This window comes from Mchenga conophoros, linkage group LG13 (genome assembly GCF_057382185.1).
Source record: "Mchenga conophoros isolate Kocher_MC1m ecotype Shallow Benthic linkage group LG13, M_conophoros_male_GT1.1, whole genome shotgun sequence".
Lineage (NCBI taxonomy): Eukaryota > Metazoa > Chordata > Actinopteri > Cichliformes > Cichlidae > Mchenga > Mchenga conophoros.
The window spans coordinates 31,418,219-31,431,702 of record NC_140538.1 but is presented as its reverse complement, the minus strand read 5'-3'; the positions used below and the strand labels follow the sequence as shown (position 1 = coordinate 31,431,702).

The 13,484-nt window shown below is 39.6% G+C and overlaps 1 protein-coding gene across 1 annotated transcript in view; it reads left to right on the top strand.

Annotated features, from left to right (window-relative positions):
- Positions 1-894: 894 nt before the first annotated feature.
- Positions 895-13,484, top strand: part of ttc27 (tetratricopeptide repeat domain 27) — an 81,293-nt gene continuing 68,703 nt past the window's right edge. Inside the window, exons 1-4 of the mRNA XM_085243018.1 lie at positions 895-1,202; positions 7,732-7,915; positions 10,274-10,397; positions 13,080-13,223. Coding sequence (XP_085099144.1) covers positions 1,109-1,202; positions 7,732-7,915; positions 10,274-10,397; positions 13,080-13,223 — 546 coding nt within the window. The 5' untranslated portion in view covers positions 895-1,108. The remainder of the gene's footprint in view (positions 1,203-7,731; positions 7,916-10,273; positions 10,398-13,079; positions 13,224-13,484) is intronic.

The window sequence follows — 13,484 nt, the reverse complement described above, 5'->3', positions numbered from 1 at the left end:
CAACTTAATAAATAATTCATTTATTCTAAACAATTTATTCTTATTTCTTTAGTTGAATACATGTAAATGCCAAGACAAGACAGTTTGACAGGTACAAAATATAATTTTTTGATGTTTTTTTTGTATCCATGCATCTGTAACACCTGGTGTATAAGGGATAATTAATTTCACCATAATAACATCTAATTTGTAAAGATGAAATATAATTATTTTTGATATTTCCAAATTATGATGTTTACAATATCAATCTTATATCACTAAATTGACACTTAACTATTGACACATTAACTTATGAAGTCAAGTTTACTGTATTTATGGACTATATCAAAGTTTAATGTCGGCTAAATCTACTCAAGTAATGGGATTTCAAGCCAGGTGAATTAGTTGAGCCTACAAATTCACCTCTTTTCCGAATGTCATTTTTTGCGTTTTTGTTAGGTGCACATCATATACGTGTATAGGTAAAAAAGTAAGTATCCAACCACAGTGAAAGTTGTGAAACCTTCTTTACTGTGGGAATGATATTTGATTAACTATATTCTTAAATACAAATTTACTCAAAGGGGGTGGACCATGTTTGGTTGAGGAGTGCAGTATAGCACACTTATTTTAAGACAGTCGATGGTTGACGTAATCATTCATAGATGTAAATTAATTTTCCTGTTTATAAACATACAATAAGCCCCATCCTTATCCTGTATTTTATTATTTTATGTTATTTCATTGTTGTCAGTGTGATTAGGTTAATCAGTTTGCGAACAGCACGAAAGGACCAAAGAATGTCGTAGCATCTACTAATATCCTGAAAAAACAACAACAAAAACCCCCCAGACTCCTCCACATCCCCGGGCCATGTGCAGACTGGAAATGCTCTGCATCTCTGTGTGCGCGCCTTGATTAATTTTCCCACAATGCAACGCGGATCTGTCATGGCTGCTCACTGATTCCGCTTGCTCCACATGGGCAGAAATAAACATTTTATCACTGATTGAGACGCTCCGAATCGGCTCGTTAGCACAGCGCTTTATAGCTGGCTTTTATCTGGGACCGTCCTGACTGAAGGCAGCAGCTCCAGCTTGACTTTGGCAAGAACCAAATCCGTTCAGTCATGCCGCCGCTAGACGTGGAGATCGCAGCACTCCGAGGGTTTTTAACTGCCGGTGAAACAGCGGAATGGAAGCAGAACATTTTCAGTATTGCAGGTGAGGCAGCCGCTTGATTCTGCTCCTTTATTCACCACGTAGCTATTGACACTGTCATAACGAGGTTAGTTTTGTCTCAGGTTCTCAAAGCTGTCAGGTTGTGCTCGCCTGCCAAGCGAAGGCACATTTAAAATGTAGAAGCATTTGACGGTAACAGCTCTGGTCTAAGTCTTTAACGGTATTGACAGGACTTCCTGTGTTGTCTTAATAAAAGTGTTGAGTGCTAGAGCAACAGTCTAAATGAATTCATGTTCATGTAATGTCTGCTAAGCAAACTTAGCTACGGTACGTGTCATTCGCGCTCTGGTGGATGTCACACCAAATCCCGTTTATTTTTTTGGCAGTAAAAACTTGCATTGCTTGTGGGCAGCGGTAGCTATTGCGTCTTGTAATATTGTAAAGCGATTTAAAATGTGGTATGTAACTATGCTATTCGGCGTTAATCTTATACTGGGATTGATTTTCAGTAAATGATGAAGTCGATTTAAAAGAAATTAAACATTAGCTAACGTTAGCTTTAGTTCGCCCAGTTGTCCCAATGTTCACCGGAGACGTAGCTGGACGGAAACTAGATGGTTATGTTGAAAAGCTATGAACTACAGCTAGCGTGGTTGTTTTTTTTCCTGGTAGGTTTTATCATTAGAGTCTAGCATGACGTCTTCTGTCCATACACCTGCGTCCAGTCGACTCGAGCCGCATCTGTCAGCTGCGTTTAGAACCCTGAAACTAATCCACAACTGCCAGAAAGCCCCAATGGTAGACATCCTGTATTAAACAGTGCTGTCTGTTTAACTGGGGCTCTCTTTGTTACCAGCAGGCTTTAAATGGCCAGACTGCGAGATTCCTGCTGGATAACCCGTCTCTAGTGTGACTTCAGTACGGTTTGTTCCTAGACCACGTCTTATTTCTGCCGCAGTAATTGACAGTGCATTAGCATTTAATTAAACTGGAGAGATTTGTCAGTGGAGATATGAAAGAAACTTAAGGTAGGGACGAAAATTGCAGTCTTAAAGCACAATATTCAGCAACTAGCTGTAAATCTATTATCCAGTTCTTGGAAGACAATTTCTTATAAGAATGAAAGAGCCTTTCACTGTCAGTTTAAAGGTAACATGATAGTCATTTTTTTCTGTTGAAATAAATAAAATGGCCAGATTGAAATATTTAGGAAAGCATTAGCTTTGGACTGCATAGCAATAGTCAGACTTTACCCCAGATGCTCTGTTATACTGGAAGGCTGAGGCTGTAGAATAAAGTAGCCTAAAACAATGAAGGAAACGAGAGATGGCTCTTTATTACAGGGTCCCACTGTAGCCAGGTAAGTACTTAATGACCTGTACCTCATTTGATTTCGGTGTGACACGTTTTCTATGTTGACAATGAAACAGATATGTCTTTAAATTGGACACAGCTCACAGTGAGTGACACCACTGTTGTTCTCGGGCTGTAAATGGTTCGATGCGCTCTGCTAAGGTGCTCTATGTGCCAGGATGTGTGCAGGCATGGTCCATCTCTCTGACATCCACACTGTCTTCTTATGGGCTTTGTTGGTTGAGTGGCATGGTTAAGTGCTGTGATCTTTTGCAAGATCCCGAAACAGTCATACTGGTTTCTGTTGTATCCTTGAAAGAGATACTTTTTCTCTCTCCATTTAATGTCATCAGACACCTTTTCTTCATAGCTGGCTCTAGAGTTTTGTAGTTTGCTGCATCTAAGGTGCTCTACAGTACAAAGAATGAAAAGTCCTCTGTACACCATTGCATCTGTATGCAGTTTATTTTGGGTTTTTTCACACAAAAAAACATGGATGGAAAATCAGTAAATGTAGCTGAAAAACTGCATCAGTGCCACAAATTTGTTTGTCATGATCTTTATATGTTATCCAGGTATGAATACAAAAAAACAGTTTCCTTCCTGCACTGTCATTGCGAGATGTGTTCATGCTGTTGGTAAGAAAAGTCTGTCGATGGTTTCATGTGATGAATCACATTTGAAGATGTAATTAATTTGGTGCAAAAAACCGCAGGCACTGCTCTCTTTTTTATTTGATGTGCTTCATTTGATGTACGTACTTGTACAGATGGACTTGTTAAAAATTTGTTCTTAAAAACTTGTTATTCGTATCAGATCGAGAGGTCTTTCTGTTTACCCGATCCACTGTTTTATTGTACAGGTATTCAGGTAACAGTTTTTTGTACTCTTACCTAAGTTTAACTGCCACTCTTTGATACTTTAAATTGAAACTGCATACTTTTATTCAACAACTACATTATCAGTTATGTTTAGTGTAAGTGCTGTTTGTAGTTACTTCATGTTTTCATTTGAGGTAATTTTTTTGATGAAATTTGATGTTTGAGAATAATGTATATTGTTATCATTTCAGTTTATTTTGGAAAGTCTCAACAGGTTGTTGAGCTTTATTGTGAAAGGTTGATGCGGAAAATAAACAAGTGGACGGCGGAGCCACACGATGGTTTTAACGTCGTTGTTGCTAACAAACCGAACGTAAAACAGTCGCATGTCCGACCGTAGTGTTATTATTTTTAATATAAGAGAAAGAGAGAACTATAAGAAGAAATGAACATAGCAGCTACATTTAGCTAACATGTTCATCTAACAGTTTAAGATGTTTGCCAAATAGTTTGCAACCTACAATACTGTGCATAAATCTTGAGCCACCCCTGATTTCTTTATAAACTTAGCACAAAAAGTAAGGAAATTTGTGTTTGGTTAATTATGTCTTTGTTGTAACAATGCTTCTTGGCAGTAAATCATATACTGCTGGAAACCCTGCGTGTTTCCCCGTAGTAAGGAAAATGCATGTGCAGCACAACTAAAAATGAAAAAATCAACTCTGCTAACTTAAGAAAAACTTGCCAATGTGAAATTGGCTACTCTGTTGGCTCATGTTTGGTGTCATTTATTGGTTTGGATGAATAAACAAGACCTATTGGCAATTAATCAGTTGCAAAACCATGTAAATCACAGTTCAACAAAAGAATGCTTAATACTAATACAGTGAATTTGAAATGAAACCATATATGTATAGGCTTTCATCTTTAATTCAAGGGGTTAAGCCAAAGTATTGTATTTATAACAGTTTTATGCATCGTCCTCCATTCACAGGGTGATAAAATTAATTGGACAAAATAACATCATTTGAAAAATAACTTACTGCAAGATTTGGATAGCTCTAGCAGGCAGAAACTAAAGACTGCAGCCGTCTTTAGTTTCTGAGATTAGCTAACTGACTTGGCCAGTGAAGAATATCCCATTTCTTTGCCCTGAGAAACTCTAGGGTTGCTTTTGCAATATGTTCTGGTTCATTATCTATCTGCACTGTGAGGTGGCATCCAATCAGTTTTGCAGCAGTTGGCTAAATCTCATTAGAGAGCATAGCCCTTTGTACTTCAGAATTCATCCGGCTATCAACAGTCGTATCAGCAAGAAACACTACTGGCCTGGCTCCATTGGCAGACATACATGTCCATGCAATAACTTTGCCAGATGACAAATGGTAAGCTCTCCCTTCCCTTTTCCAAACTTGTGTAGCTACTCCATACTTTTCACCACTCTTGGTCAATCTTGGTTTCATCTGAAGCATTAGATTGTTTTTTATGTGAGAATTTATGGGAGTAAGTTAATTTGACACCGCTTGTGTCGAGCCAAATGAGATTGTTTGACTTTCTTGGCAGGTAATCTTTCATAAACCATTGTTCTTATATCCCCTCGACCTATTACCATGGAAGTGTTGTGGCAAGATTTATGATGAACTGACATCTTCTTCTGCATTATTTCCCAAAAGTGTGTCGTATCAGAGGTGGTGTAGGGTGTAGATGATCGTAGAACATAACACTCAGAATTAAAGCCAGGCTAATGCAGCTGATTGAGCTTTTATGCAGATTATCGAAGCTGTATGGACAGCCCTGCTTCAAGAAAGACAAGCAGCCCGTGACTGTGTGCATTTTTTAGTGCTTCACAGAGAAATTGGGGTTCCCATGTGAGCTATTCCTGATCTTTCATCTTGAATCTATATGGCTTCTCAGCCTTGTACGCTTTTGCAAATTCTATTCACCATTTCCTTATTAACTGCAGCTCAATGCCTGAACATTTATGAATTATGGACTAATTTGAGGGCCCCTGCCTTGTTTTCCATAATTGCTGCCATTTCAACAGTAGACCTGAAGAGTAGTTGAAATGTCATTAAACATGTGGCCATACCTCAGGCTTTCATTTTCCCCTCATAAAGCCAGAGCCTTCCTCCTCCCGTCTTCTCCCTCCCACCTCACTGCGCTACTATGGCAGCCCCTGGGTTTCATTAGATCGGCAGTCAGATGAAAATCTCCACACCTCTTTTACAGCACCAGTCACACTGCAAGCATTTATTAAAGCCAAGTGGACAGTTGAGCGACCATGTGACTGACCTGTGGATGTGGGCATGTGGGATAGGCTCACACTCCTACATGAAAATAGTTTTCCATCTTTGACAAAACTATGGTGTTTGGATTCAAGGATGCGTGTCATTGGTACCCCCTTACCAATGACACGCATCCTTGAATCCAAACACCATGCATCGTCTTATTGTTTCTAACAGCTGTCTGGAAATCAACTAAGCAAACCTCTTTTGGATATAGAGATATTTTATTTATTTATTTTTAATTTAAAGAAAAATGGTTGTAGAGAGCAGTGAAGCTGGCACAGGTTCTCTGACATGACACATCTGTTATTAGTGTTTAGGTTATTTGTTGTCCACACCTGGTTTGTGATGGAGACAATCTTGTCTGTTTCTCAACTTGGCCAGGCTTTGTTATGCAGCTCAGAGCACAATCTACTTCCTCCCCTCTATTCCCTCCACCAGGGTAACACAAAGTAATCAATGCTAATGAGCCAAGCCAGTCTCCCCGCTCAAATAAAAAGCTAATGAAAGACGGGGAGATGTTGAACGGAGCACTCGGGCAACACAATTATTTCTTGTTGGCAAGCGGTGGCCCAGCAGCTGCCCTCTGTCTTTCAATAAATCGACATTTCTCATCATCTCGGTATCAGCCTTTTCAGTATGTCCTCTTTATCTCACAAGTGTACGGTGGTTTTGGAGCATGAGCAAGGTAAATACACACTGTATGCAGTATAGGTAGGGGATTGTTTATAGCAGAATAAGGCTACAGTGGAAATAAGTGCATTAGCACCACTGATGTCAACTTGGGCTTGGTCATTGTTTCAACATCAAACTTTGTCCCTGTTTACATTGTTATACAGCTAGATTTTGCAAAGCAAAGCTTTCTTGTTCTTTTAAGGGGTTTAAAGAAAAGACTCATTATAGAGAGCACAATGTGTTTGGTGCCACAGTGCAGTCAGATCACAGTTCTGATTGCAAAAGCTGCCAGACCAGACAGGATTTAAAAACAAAAAATCAGACCAATCGATTCAGCTTTACACACAAACTTAAACTACACTTTCTTTGTAGCAATTGTTTTTTTGTTTTTTGCATTTGGGTATAGCAGATCTACATAGTTTTGTTTCTGTCATTTATGTTAAGTACAGTGAATTTGTGTGTCATGAAATGCAACTCATAAATAAAATTGCCATTGCATAAAAGGTGTTACCTGTTTCTTTGTTTGCTGCAAAAGAAGTCAAACAGTGTTTGACATCATCTGACAGCTTGACAACTGCAAGTATTAACTCATTCACTGCCAGCCATTGGCAGTGAATGAGTTAAACCCATTGACTCATTCACTGCAATTGACGGCTATAGACGTCAATGGCAGTGAATGAGTTAATATCAGTACCGGCCTAAAAAAAAAAACCTCTTATACGTTGGAATATCCTTTTGAGCAGTGAGTGTCCAAGGCATTGATCTTTCAGGTCTAACCAGTTACCAAAGGCTGGCGTGATGGTTTAGAGTTCAACACCACATAGCAAATTGCCAGAACCACAATGGAGCTTCTTCAGCAGAAGTTTGCAACGGACTCCGTCAAAACACGGACTCAGCGCCACAGAACACTGATGGAAAGACCCGAAGATGGCAGTTCAGATGTTTTACAGACATCTGAAACTCTAGAACTGCAATTACTGCTAAAGACTTGTTCTAGCGCGCGCGCACACACACACACACACACACACACACACACACACACACACACTCCTTTTTTGCCTGTCTATGATTGCACCAGTCACTAGGCTTTTTTTGTAAACATTGAAACAATGTAATTGTTATGAGATGGTCAATCCTGTGTTGGTATAATGTTCTTTGGTCCTTGGGGTATGAGGGTTTTCCGTATGAGTGCAAATGAGTCTTTTCTAGACTAAGAAGCAGCGACACTAAACATGTTCTTTTCTTTTGGCAGTAAACAAAAGTCTGTTCTTATTCACAACATGCTGTATTAAAGCAATGTATGATATTTCCTGGCAATATTGGGATCGTCATTCATGTACTTGATCCAAATTTCCTTAACTGCAGTACACAGCATTATTTTTTTTTAGTTACAGAAACCAAACGGTAAACTTCACTTCTCCAAACATTGTCTTCCAGAGGCAGGCCCTCTGCTGGAGTCCCTTATGGAAGGGGACTTTGAAGCAGTTCTGCTGAGCACGGGAGTGACAGATCTGCTCAACGGACATGGCGACTACCACGAAGGGGAGAACATCGAGTCCTACCTGGAGAGACGTTTACTACTGTACCTGACCGATGGCACCAATGATAACCAGACCAGCAGGTACTATTAGGGCTGGGTCACTTGATGTCTATAACCGATTCAATTCTGATTCACAAGGTCCTGATTCAATTCGATCTCCAAGTGGAATTCAATTTTGACTCAGTCAGAAATATTATAATTCTAATCGTTTATCAGTACATATCCATCCATCCATTCGCTTCCGCTTATCCTTTTCAGGGTCGCGGGGGGTGCTGGAGCCTATCCCAGCTGTCATAGGGCGAGAGGCGGGGCACACCCTGGACAGGTTGCCAGTCTGTCGCAGGGTTAACACACAGGGACAGACAACCATTCGCACTCACATTCACTCCCGCATTCACACCTATGGGCAATTTAGATTTGTCAATTAACCTATCCCCACAAAGTCATATCCATCATTTAAAAAAACCCAGCAGTGAACACAGACTGGTGCATAATAAGTGAACGAATAATACAGAAAACAGATTTTTGATGGCAAACTGGTCTTGAAGTACACTGAGCGAGAGAGCACTGTGCAGGAAGTGTGATTTTTAACCGTGATGGATGCAAAACAGCAAAAGTAAGAGAGAATTCATGACATGTTTTTCAAATGGGAAGCGTAGTTTTGATCTTCTTTTGCTGCTGGTTCAGCAAATTCTGGTCCGAGTGACAAAACCTGCAGCTTCAGAATCTTTGAGTTGTCGGCTTTCAGCACTGTCCGTGTATGTGCAGCTGGGTCGTGCTTTGTGTTTGCATCTTTGATCGGAATCCATTGACCTGCTTTTTCAGTTGTTTGGTGTTTTAACTCTTTGGCAGTTTTTGAAATGTTTCATGACCTTTAAACTGAGATTCTGGCGTTTCTGGCAAAATATATTTATATTTAAAATCGATTCAACATTTAGTATTGCATTATTCAAACTAAAATCGATTTGAATCGGAAAATTGCTATTGTGTATTACTGGCATTTTGCAAACTTTATTGATGCATGCTCAATTATCCAGGTAAGGAACTCGCAGATTGTGTTGATCTGGACGTTGATAAACATTTCGTCACTCACCCAAGTGACTTCTTGGATTCCATGTGAAATCCACACACCACATGGCTGGATTTTATTTCACTGGGAATAGTATGACTTATGTGAATCTCATAGACTTTTCTAAACTCTATGGCTATGCCAACCAAAATAATAATTAAATAATTCAATTATTTGCATTTATAAATATCAGTATTTGCAAAAACTACTGTAAATTACTACTGTGGGGCTTTTAAAGACCTTTCCCATTTAATCTGGCTGATATGGTTCATGCTAAATTAGATGGAGAGTTTAAGGGGAGTTCCACAACAGTAGTGAGCCAAGCTCCCTTCAGTCATTCATTTCTACATGAATCACTTAACAGCAAATATACTGTGCTGGTAATATGTGTTTAGCATATATCTGGTCTGGGTGGCTTTTGTTTGAGCTGCACTAAAAATAAATTAAGATGATGCATGTTAACTTCAGTTATTTTTTACATTTGCTGTAAATTCAGCAAAGTACAAAAACTGAGTTTTGTTCATAAAGACAAACACTATCACCTGTTTTTACAGGTGAGCCTTTTGTGGCTGTTACCTAATCTTCCTACATCCGAGTATACTCATGTCAAGAACTAGACTTTCAGGGCACAGTCGCACTAGGCACAGCTACTTTAAACCACATATTAACACTTTCCTATTTTGACAAAGTAATTAAGTTGTGGTTCTTCTATTTTTAATGCTAATATTAAAAAGCCTGCCCTTTCCTTGTAAGCAATGGGTACCAGGGAAAGTCTGTTTCTATTACCTTGCAGTATTAATGTGTCAATCAAGCCTGAGCACCAACATGGCAGCTTAGAGCTTGAAGAGTCAACGAGTATCTCTGTTGTTACTTTTGTAAACTAAAAAAGTGAGTTTTCTGAATTGAGGACACCAAGATGTCCATGGTGGCCCAGAGATGGACAGTGTACATCATTGTTTCTTTCTCTCCATTCACCCCCAATATTCCTTTTGGCATGAAATATTAATTCTTTAATAAGTTCAGGTTAACATCTCTCACTTCTCATTCTCAGGGCAGAACTGTACGTGAGTAAATGTTGAATCCAGCTCTCGTTCCTTCTCGTCCTCCTTCACCCCTCATAATTTTTTGTCTCTTCCATCACCCTCCATCATTTTCTCATCCTAATTGAAATGCAGCAAAACATGTCGATGGTTGTCCCTTCCATTGCCAGAGTTACTGGCTGTAGTCTGTTTTTTCCTAAAGACCTGAGTGAGCATCTCTCAAAAAAAGTTCACTTGTTTTTCCTCACTTCTGAAAAGTATTGTTGAAAAATCTCTCTGCAATATTTCTGTGCAGTAAATCTGCTGTGTGTCTTGTCCTTCTGGCTGCAGGGAGTTGGCAGTTTTGGCCTTGGCTGTCTCATGTCTCCACATGTTTGCCCAGAGTAACTGGACCGGTCCTCCGGTCTCCTTCGATATCTGTGATCTGCTGACCCCAGCCCTGTTGTCATCTCAGGTATGATTTCTTCCTTCTCCTTCATCATCCTGTCCGTTCTGCAGTGATTTATAGGCTGGCGAAAATTTGAACCGACCTTTGTCAAGGTTTTGTTGATATTTTTTTTCCATGGGCTTATCAGTAAATGTCAACATATATTGGAATTAAGTCAGTTAGCTTAGAAGTTAAACGGTGAAACTGTAATAGAGGAAACTTGAATAGTCTTTTGGGAGAAGCAAAGGAGCTGAGTGTCAGCTAAACTGAAACAGATATGTGTGATTTTCTTCATGTTTGGGGATGCAGGTTGTTTGAGGTTGATTGACCTTGTTGATTGTATAAAGGTTATTGCATTATTGAATTTCAAAGCAGAATTTACACAGCAAAATCTCTGAAATGAAAAAAAAAATGCTTTGGAGACAAAGTAAAGATGTGTAAATTTCAAGTCTGCCATACAGCATCACTGCTGTTTAACAGAAATCCTAAAGAACCAAATCAACTTAAGATTTGTGCTTTTGTATTAGAACACACACACACACACACACACACACACACACACACACAATCTATTGGATTCAGGTGTTCCAGTTGCTTCTACAGGTGTAAAAAATCAAGTACAAAGCAAACATTTGTGAAAGAATGGCACTTTCAGGATCTGAGTGAATTCCACCGGTAATGTGATAGGATGCTAAACTATCTGTTTAATCTGTTTATCCGGTCAGCTCTGAGCAGTGGAAGAGCTATAATACTGCTAAGCATTTGGAAACGAAAACAACTTGGCCACAAAGTGGTAGGCCATGTAAAATCACAGAGCAGGGTCAGCAAACACTAAGGTGTATAATGTGCTGATGTCAGTCACTACAGGCCTTCATGTGGCCTTCAGATTAGCAGTGTAAAGAGCTTCGTGAAAGAGCTTCCATGGCCGAGCAGCTGCGTCCAAGCCTTGCATCACCTAGGCAGGTGGAGTGGTGTAATGCATGCCACCACTGGACTCTTCTTTGTCTGGCAATCTGATGGACGAGTCTGAGTTTGCCAGTTGCCAGGAGGAAAGTACTTGTGTGACTTCACTGTCAAAGTGTAAAGATTATAGGCTTGATTTTCAGGAGCTGAGCTCAGTCCTTCGGTTCCAGTGACAGGAACTGGAACTTAATGCTTCAACATACCAAGACATTTCAGACAATTTCATGTTTGTAAATTTGTGGGAACAGTTTGGTGGATGGCACCTTTGTGCTCCAACATTACCAGTGCACAAAGCTAGGTCCATAAAGACCTGATAGAGTCAGGATTTAGATTTGGGATGAATTGGAGCAGAAGCTGCGATCCAGGCCTTCTCGTTCATTTCCTGACCTTACATGTGCTTCTGGAAGAATGATCAAAAATTCCCATAAACGCACTCCCACACTTGCCAGAAAAGCTATAGCTGTTATAGCTGCAAAGAATGGGCTGAGATCATATTAAACTCTATCGAATAAGAATGCGATGTCACTCGAGTTCATATTGAAGTGAATACTTTTAGCAATATAGTGGAATTATGAGAGCAGACTTTTAATTGACTAAGTTATTATTTGAAGGAGTAAGGTACTTTAAATTACAATCTAAATAACATCCCAATTCCTACTGATTTGTAAGTTAGCATATTATAAAATATATCAAGGAATCATAGTCTTGTCAAAGTGGTCAAAGCTTCCTTTTAAAGTGACCTGAATCGAGCAGAGCCAGACGGAGCTCTGTGGACTAGAGCTCAGTACTGAAGCATCTCTGGAGTCCTAATTACTTGGGTTTAGGAGATTGCTTCCCCCTGGCACTGCGATACTGTGAGCACAATAGAGCATTTCACCCTGCCATAACACCAGAAGAGAGGACCAATCCTTTTATCAAAGTAATTTCTTTGGTGTCAGTGATTTATCTCTGCTGTCACATGAAGGAGGCTGCGGTATGAAGCAGGTCACCCATACATGCGTGGCAGCATGCGTGAAAGGGAGGACAAACATGGCAGAGCCATAATCGTGTGGAATTAATTCTGATAAAAAAAAAAAAAAAAAAAAAAAAAAGAAGTTAAATGCACTTCTGAGTCCGATTAATGTAGATGATCTTTTTCAAATGAATTGTGACAACAAACAAACAAACTAGGGAGAAGGGTTAAAAAAACTCATCTAAAAATCCGTTTTAGTCATGGGCTGCTAGGACACTTGAATAGAACAACTCTTAATGTGATGGTAATAAACACACTGTTTTCCTACAAGTTTGAGCACCTGCTGTGAAATGAGTTTTTCTTGCACTGTTGTTGTGAAGGGGAGCCTGGATTTCATCTCTCATTCATGTTAGTGAGACGAGAGAGTGTGACGGAGAGGATGACACAATGAATTTAAGTAACTGAAATGATTCTGCATGTATGCTTGGCACAATCACCTGAGAAGAGAACATGCTGTAAAACTGGGAAACTTCAGTAAAAGCTGAACTCAGATCTAGCTAAACGATTTTGACAAAACATGTTGAAATGCCATCTAACTTAGTGTTTGCAGTATAGGCAGGTCCTTTTTGTGCCTTAATGTGCCTATAGGCTTCTAATCAACAAAGTTGATTTGCAGAGCTAGGCTGAAGCAGCAGCGGCGACTCAACAATAGTAAGAAAGCAGTCCTAATGTCAGACCTTCATTTAAGTCAGCCATTTGTCAGTGTGAGGACTTAATCCTAATTTCCTGACTAGGAGCCTCAGATGCTGGTTGATGCCATCCACTCCAGCCTGCTCCTGGATGGGGAATCGGTGTATAGCCAGGTGGCCAACCCCTTTCTCCTACTGTTGGCCAGGGTAATTGTCACCAAATGCTTCCCCAAGATGGATAGGCTTCAGGTAAGTCAGTCTTTCTGTTACAATGATCGTAGAATTATCTGAACTTATGTATTCATTATAAATATATGCATTATAATAATAATTTTCATTGATGTTTACTCGTGGCCTGCAGAATCTTTTTAAATCAATTTTACAAGTCATTGTGTTGTTTCCATACATAACGAATCCATCCAAAAATATATGCTTGATGACACAATCTACACCAGAGATGAAAACTGGAGACCAACTCACATCTACTTCATAAATTTTACGGTCACTACA